Below are 9,094 nucleotides of genomic sequence, written 5' to 3' on the forward strand. Positions count from 1 at the left end.
TTAGAGAACAATATTTTGTACTTATACTTACAAATACAGTGGTGCATTGGATTACGAGCATAATCCGTTCCGGGACTGTGCTTGTAATCCAAATCCACTCGTAAACCAAAGCAAATTTTCCCATATGAAATTATAGAAATGCAGACAATTGGTTCCACACTCCAGTAATAATGATTTATTATTCTGAATCACATGTAAAACAGATGAAACAAACATTCAGAAACAGCAGAATATGTGATCTTATAAGTTACTGTACAGTAATGGAGAGGATGGGAAACACAAGGGTGGACAGAGACTGCAGGGAGCATAAGGGAATGAGCAGGGCAGATGTGGGCAAAGTATAGCAGCTCTCTCTGTCTGGGGAGAGAGGGGTTACAGCTATGAAGAGATTATTCCACAGTCCTGTCCTCTGATGTAAGCCCCAGCCTGACGTGGATGTGCTATGATTTGGAAGGTGAGGGAGACTTCCTGGGTCAGAGTACAGTGCTGTAGACCCCGCTATGCAGGCCATGCCCCTCCTCCACTCACGCTCCCACCCGTACAGGGAGCTCTTAAACCAAAGCAATGCTCTTAAACCAAGTCAGAATTTTGAAAAACTGTGAGCTCTTAAACCAAAACACTCTTAAACCAAGTTACTCTTGAAACCAAGATACCACTGTAATGATAAAAAAGTCTTGAAAATATTATAGCATTTTTTTTAAATCTAATAATACATTTCTCATTTTAGATTCATAACATAAGTGAAAGTCATAAAGAAAAACAAGTTCTAAGGCAGAAATGGGGAACCTAAAACTCTCCTCCTTTTTATAAAACTATAATTCCCATTATGCATGGGCATTTTGGGCATAAAGGGGACTGCAATAGAGGGCCCTAAGTTCCCTATTCCTGACCTAAGGTATTGGACAGCTAAGTCTAAATAAGATAAAACTACAATTTAAAATAACTTTTTATTAATGACCCAATAAAACAACTCAATTTGTATTTTTAAAATATCTATAAAAAGGTAACATAATAATCTAATCTGAGACTGGAACCTCTATTCAGTATAATATAGTGTGGTTGTTTGCCATTGAAATATCAAAATATACAAATATTCAAATATAAATAGTTAAAAAAAATTAAAGTCTTCTTTTACCGCCTATTTTCATTTTTGCGTTTTCGTTTTTTCCTCCTCAGGTTTAAAAGGCCATAGCACTTGCCTTTTTTTCACCTACAGACCCACATGAGCCCTTATTTTTTGTGCAACTAATTGTAATTTGCAATACCAGACTTAATTTTTGCATAAAATATATTGTGAAACTGGTGAAATTGAAAATAAAATATTTCTTATTTGGGTTGTTTTTGTGTTTACACCATGCGCCATATGGTAAAACTGACTTGTTATACATGTTCCTCAATTCGTTAAGAATACAACGATGTGTAACATGTATAACTTTTATATTATTTGATGGCTTATTAAAAATCAAATTCTTTCAAAAAAATCAAAATTTTCTTTAAAATCGCTCCATTCCTATGCTTATAGTGCTTTTATTCTTTGGTCTATAGGACTGTATGAGGTGTCATTTTTTGCGACATGATTTGTACTTTATATTGGTACCTTACTTGTATATATTTTTCTGATTTTGATGCGACCAAAAATGCTCAATTTTGCACTTTAGGATTTTTGTAGTGCTTACGCCGTTTACCGTGTGATAATTAAATATTTCGATTATGCACGCAGCGATGTCAAATATGTTTGTTTATTTATTTATTTTTATTTATAAAATGGGAAAAGGGGGGTGATTCAGACTTTTATTAGGGGAGGGGATTTTTTATTATTAAAAACACTTTTTTTTTCACTAACAGTAGTTAGAATCCCCCTGGGAGACTTCTCCCATTGAGATCAATGCTGTGTATATAATAGAGCACCGATCAATCAGATCAGTGCTCTATTATAATGGTCTGCAGCAGACCATCTAAATGGATTGCCGAGCCAGGATCAGCGTCATTCTGACAGCTACATCTAACTTTCCTAATTAGTGGGCGCGGCCGATCGGCGGCAACCGCTAATAGCCGCGGTACCGTGCTTCAGTAAGCAGCAGGGATCGCGGCGGTTCAGAGCGCGGCCCCTCTCTGAACCTCCCCCCCCCGCAGGACGTGTCGGTATGTCCTGCGGAGAAGAGGGGTTAAATGTATATTATTTTCATATACCATTATATATTACCTATTGAACAATTATAGTGTAGATATTATGGGGGAGATTTATCAAACTGGTGTAGAGTAGAATTGTCTTCGTTGCCCCTAGCAACCAATCAGATTCCACCATTTATTTTCTAAAGAATCTGTGAGAAATGAAGGGTGGAATCTGATTGGTTGCTAGGGGCAACTAAGACAATTCTACTTTACACCAGTTTAATAAATTTCCCACTATATATTTAATTTGTTGAAGTATATTCTATTCTATATACAGGAATGGATAGAAAACAGTTTAGTTAGAATACTAATAAAAGAATGAATGAAAATGAAAACAATACAACAAAAGCCAGGTTTTTTTTTTCTAATATTATATGGAAAATGTTGATTACAAACCACTGTCTTGTACTTTTTATAGCTATGTTCACATTATGATGTCCATCATTTCGCGTTTTGGGCAGCCACTGTAACAATGACGGCTGTTAAAACATTATTCTAGTTCAGGTCCTTTTGGGTGTGGTTCTTTTTTAAAGGTCCGTTACATTTAGTGGTAAAGACGGTGAAAAGATGGTGAAAAAGAAAAAATGTGTGTGAACAACTAAATAACGTCCATTGTTTGCAAAACACATATAGTCATCATCATTAATTTGACGTTCATGAAAAGCATGGCTGTTATTCAATAGACTATGTGGAAGATTTATCAAACATGGTGTAAAGGCTCAGTTGCCCCTAGCAACCAATAATATTCCACCTTTCATTTTCCAAAGAATCTGTGAGGAATAAAAGGTGGAATCTGATTGGTTGCTAGGGGCAACTAAGACAATTCTAGTTAACACCAGTTTAATAAATCTCCCCCATAGTGTTTTACACAGACCTATCATCAACGATCATTAACGATAAAGCTTCTTTTACGATTTCTCTTTTAACTCTTTAACTTTTAACTAAGGTCTGTTTACTGGATAGTGGTGGCAATCCTCTGTCTGTAGCTATGATTGAAATACTATAAGAAGACATTTCTTCTTTGTCCATTTTCTCCAGAGTCTTGATCATGAACTTTAATGAGCGCTATCACAGTACCTGGTACAGCGTCCTCAGATATTGGAGTAGATAGGGATGTGATGTTTATCTCTGGTGGATTATCATTAACATCTATACCTTCTATCAATACTTTACAATGCGCCACAAGGCCTCCTCCATCATTTGCTTGTAAAGACAACTCATAATGACTTACTAATTCATAATCTGACGTATCATGTGTTCTAATATGCCCACTTACAGGATGGATGCTGAACATTCCTGTATGATAGACATTCCCTGAGGTTTTGCTGAAGGGGTATGTGATCTCTGAATAGAGACCTTCATCTTTATCATTGGCACTTATGGCGACTATAGTAAAATGAATTAATTAATCACAGGATTTCCACCATCTATAGCTGTTACTGTTAATTTATGAATATTTTGTGTTCCAACTTGGAACGCACGTCCGAATATAACTTGCAAAGCGCCGCTTTATGTTATGGCAGAAGTCCAGTCCACAATGGAGTTATAAAGCGGCGCTTTGCAAGTTATATTCGGACGTGTGTTCCAGGTTGGAACGCATATACGTCACAGACCTTCTGGCAGAAGTCCAGCTCACAATGGAGTTATAAAGCGGCGCTTTGCAATTTAGATTCGGACGCCTCCGGCTGTGCCTGGCGCCTGATACTCACTCCCTACAGGATGCTTCATGAGGTATGTTCTGACTAAATTGTCATACTATTAGAAAACTTTATGTTATCCATATCGACCTCGATCTTTTGCAAGGCTGTTCAGTGAAGAGGGGGTATAGAATAACCGTATATTCATGTTTTCTCCTCAGTAATTACTCTATCTGTCCGTACCTTGGATGTTATGCATACAGCAGAATATACTGCAGGCATTTTCCCTTTATCTATGAATTTATATATTGAGTTATCCACTATTATAGAGAAACTTAATATAATCCGACATGATGTATACATTAAATATAACTTATGGTATGATAGTGAGATAATTCATGAGATAATTTATTATACATACATCCATATATGGTCATGTAATACCCGCATATATGCCTATGAATTTGACTGCTGGTATTATACTAATAGAATCATTATTTGTATATACAGTACACTTATATATGTCTATGTCTTGTAGTTTTGTCATTTAACATACTAAAAAATCTTTTACTATAAAATTTACCTTTGTCACTAATATATGGAGATGGTTATTGTTTGTCTATGTCTTTTTGTATAGAAAACCATGACTAAGGACCCAGTGGGGTCTGAAACGCGTCGGTGTTATATGCACATCTAATAAAGCATTCAACATTATTTGAGCTGGAGAGGATCTTTTCTTCATTCGTACGAATATCCCGTGAATATTCGATCGAATATTCGATCCCATTAAAGTCTATGGAAACAAGTATTCGATTAGTGAAAAACATCTATTTGACCATTTGGAGGGGGAAACCGGAAGCTGGGGGATTTGAACACTTATTGAATATTTATCGGATATTCGTGGGATATTTATAGGAATATTGAATATTCAAATATGTCACTATTCGATAGAACAGTATTCGCTCATCACTAGTCATAGGAATGACAGCAGAGTGCAAAGTGAGAGAAAGTGGGGTTAGTTCTGAAGGTCAAGATGGAAACTTATAAGATGCAGAGAAGAGGCTGGACTACAAGGAAGTAAATTCAATAGCCATAAGTTATTAAGTAACTACATGATGCCTGATATTTTAAATTACTTTACATTTTATCTCTAAACGTTTAGACATCCCAGAAGACCAACCCTTGAGAGTGATTTTGGATTAGTACTGCTTTTAGTTTTCAAATCCTTTATGAGTGCCTATCCTTATATTTTCCTATAAGGGAGAACTGAGCAAATGATTATAGGAATATTGAAATTTATAATTTGATTTTTTTCCAACATAGAAAGACAATAAGGTTCCAAAACAGCCATTCCCCACAGATTTACTGTCAACACCATAAAAACCAAAAGTCATTACTCAGACATTATGAGAAAAGGGAAATGGCAGTGTTCAATTTAAGGGACTTGATGACCATAACTGGGGAGTAATTTTGCCTAATTGCTTTAAGTTATAATAACCAATATAACGGCTATCAAAAAAGCATTGAAATGAGCGTCCAATTGTAGGTTTGATTGAAATTCTTCACTTGGGATTCAGTTACGTATTTTTGGATCCTGGAAATTATCTATAACAACTAGACTTAAGGTGACTGTAGCCGAAAAAGGACACCACTGTCTTCACTATCCCCGACATTGTGCTTCAATACATCTTTTTCCTGTTTGTTAACTTATGACAAAGCATGTTGTTTCTAGGACTTGAAAAAAAATTATAAATACACTGCATCCACTGCAATTACTTTAGTTAATTATTATCAACCTGGTTCACTGGTGAAAGGAACAATTTCAGAAATACAATAGCTTGTCTAATACTTTCTGGAGATGATTATTATTTTGATTTACTTTGAGGATAAACAATTAGATTCATTGCCTCTGATTTAAAGGTTTTATTTATTTCTACATACTGTACACTCAATACACACACAAACACACACACACACACACATATATATATATATATATATATATATATATATATAATCATTATTAGGAGTACAATGGGCCTTAGTATTAGCTGACAAAAAACTGGGTTTGCCGTCAATAGATACAAAGATACAATAGATACTCTATAAATTTGGTTTTCATTTCCTGAATCCTTCAGTTTTTTTTCTATTAGTTTTGGTGAATATTAACCAATGAACACATTTATACTTATAACAAGGTTACTGCTCATGTATTATCATGTTTTATCATGTATATGATTTAATGGAAGCAAATAGAAAAAACGTATGATATCTGCTCTGAGACACCCCTCTATTTGAATTACCAAAGAGCGGGGGATATTGTCATACTGGGGGCACAGAGCCCGCCTCCAGTGCATAGAGTGCGCCCATGCATGAGAAAAGAATGGCACTGAACACGGAGAACGGGCAGCATTTTGAAAAAAGGACTGTCTCACCAGGATCCCTGTGCCAGCGCAGACCAGGTAATGGAAAAACACATTTATCAGACTGCAGATATAAATTATGTTTGTACTGTATATGTAAGAAGGTTAATTGATTTTGGTCTTAAATATTTAATAGAACATTCTGTACGTAGGCCTCATCAATACTCCAATATATTCCAAGTAAAAATTGTCTGGAGATGCTATTATCTCCAATGACAAAATACTAGTGTTTCAGCCATGTGGAAGCTTTATCAAGCTCCTAAGCTGATGGAAAAGTAACAATTTTCAATGTAACGACACTAATGTTGTCCTCAGAGTCATACTTTTGGTAAGTTCAGTATGACACTTCTACTGGTCATGTTTGCTTAAAGTACAAACAGCCACAACAGAAGTGAATGTAAAAAACACAAGGACATTATAAAACATTAGCAGTTGTGCAAAACTTACCTGTACACTAGTAGATGAGGCTTCTTTAAAACCTTCGTCTTCAAGTCCTAAATCACTAGCATCAATGAGGTTGTCCACTGGGACATTTTCCTGTGGCTTCATATAGGAAAAGTCGTTTTCAGTTGAATCCAAAGCCACACAAACATTGTATGAGTAGGGAAAGGGTAAACTTCCATCACTATACATGGAGAGCATCCTGGAGTCAACTTGAGGATATAAGTTTGTACTTACTGCTCCAAACGTTGGTAAAGGTTCAGAATCTTTACACTTTGATATGATAACCATTATAACTGTGGCAATAAATAGCAAAGAAATCAGTACAAGCGCTATCAATAAATATAGTTGTAAATTTGATTGGTTGTCTTCATTTTCGCTGTGGTTACTAAGTTTAGGAGTGACTTGCTGAAAATTATTTGCCACCAAAAGATTTAATGTTACAGTAGCAGAGAGAGAAGGATCTCCATTGTCTTTCACCATTACCACCAACTTATGCTTCATTGTATCCTTTTCTTGAAATGGCCGGGATGTCCTGATTTCTCCAGTGTGCTCACCAATAATAAAATATGAAGGTTCTGACCCATGTATGAAATGATAGGAGAGCCAAGAGTTATGTCCAGAGTCGGCATCCACTGCAACCACCTTTGTTATCAAAGATCTTGGTTCAGACACAAGAGGAACCATTTCATACCCATCTGGCCCTCCATTTTCTATGGAGGGGTATAAAATTTGGGGGCTGTTATCATTCTGATCAACTATGTGGATGACCAATGTTGCATTACTGTCCAATGACGGGGATCCATTGTCTTTAGCATTTATTTGTATTTCAAACCCTTTGTCCTGTTCATAATCAAATGATCGCTGAGCATAAAGAACTCCCGTCTCGATGTTGATGGAAAAATAAGATGACATAGAAAGTTTTCCTGTATTTCCGGTTGAAATTGTATAGATAATTTTAGAGTTGTCTCCTGTATCCGGATCTGTAGCTCTTACACTATATATAGAGGCTCCTGGTAAATTGTTCTCTGGAATGTATGCAATGTATTTAGATTTAATAAACTTTGGTGGGTTATCATTGACATCTGCTATCTCCAATCCTATGGTTCGTCTATTGGATAACGGGGGAAATCCTCGATCAGTAGCTACAATCGTTATATTATAATAGGCTCTCTGCTCTCTGTCTAGAGACATGCTTGTGGCTAGTTTATAATAATTGTCAGAAGACAATTTTAAATCAAATGGTAAAATTTCAACAATTTCGCAGTCAATCTCTCCATTATCACCAGTATCTTGGTCATGTACTTCTATCAGAGCCATCATTGTACCTGGCTTAGAGTCTTCAGGAATCGGGGATAGCAATGAATTTACTATTATCTCTGGGACATTGTCATTTATGTCTATAACTTCTATCAATACTTTACAATGAGAGAGAAAGCCTCCTCCATCCTTTGCTTGTACCGATAGTTCATAATTTTTAGTCACTTCAAAATCTAAATGTCCATTTGTTTTAATATCCCCATTTATAGGGTTAATTGCGAACATTCCAGTATGGTGGATGTTGTCTGAAGTTTTACTGAAGGAATATGTGATCTGAGCATTAATACCTTCATCCTTATCTGTGGCATTAACATTAACTATAGTAGTGTTTATCGGTATGTCTTCAGGTATGCTGACTTTATATATCTCGTTGGCAAATATAGGAATATTATCATTAGCATCAGTAACAATAATAGTTATTAAAGCAGTTCCAGACCGTACAGGATTCCCTCCATCCATAGCTGTTAGTGTTAATATGTGTATATTCTCTGCCTCTCGATCCAAGGATTTCTCTAACACAAGTTCTGGAAACTTACTCCCATCTGGTCTAGTCCTTTCACTTAGTATAAAATACTGGTTATCATTCAGCTTATATGCCTGCACTGTATTGGCACCAGTGTCTGGATCTTCAGCACTCTGCAAAGCAAATCTTGTTCCCAGCAAAGCTGACTCTATAATTTCAATAGATAATGTCTCATGAAAAAATCTAGGAGAATTGTCATTTATATCCTGAATTTCTATTTTGATTTTAAATATATTGAATGGATTTTCAACCACAGCATCAAATATTAGGAAGCAGGAAGCTTCTGCTCCACACAATGTCTCTCTGTCTATCCTGTCCTTAATATACAGATTACCATTATCTAGGTTTACATAGAAATATCTCTCTGAAGCTCTGGATACAATCCTCAGTTTTCTAGATGAGAGCTGCTTAATATCTAATCCAAGGTCATCGGTAATATTTGCTATAACAGAGTCTTTCCTCATTTCTTCTACAATGGAATAATGAATCTGACCAGAGACTGAATGACACAGCCAGGAAAATAAGATAATAATTACTTGCCATCTTATTCCATGGTTCTTCTGTAGATAAAGATCCAT

At 35.8% G+C, this 9,094-nt stretch overlaps 1 protein-coding gene across 1 annotated transcript; it reads right to left on the minus strand.

The window, feature by feature from the left end:
- Nucleotides 1-3,172: 3,172 nt before the first annotated feature.
- LOC138781823 (protocadherin gamma-B1-like) lies at nucleotides 3,173-9,094 on the minus strand. The gene is made up of 3 exons (XM_069956789.1): nucleotides 6,680-9,094; nucleotides 6,245-6,296; nucleotides 3,173-3,558 (listed from the first exon to the last, which is right to left on the minus strand). The coding sequence occupies exons 1-3, from the start codon at nucleotides 9,092-9,094 to the stop codon at nucleotides 3,173-3,175; spliced, it is 2,853 nt and encodes a 950-aa protein (XP_069812890.1).

This window comes from Dendropsophus ebraccatus, chromosome 1 (assembly GCF_027789765.1).
Source record: "Dendropsophus ebraccatus isolate aDenEbr1 chromosome 1, aDenEbr1.pat, whole genome shotgun sequence".
NCBI lineage: Eukaryota > Metazoa > Chordata > Amphibia > Anura > Hylidae > Dendropsophus > Dendropsophus ebraccatus.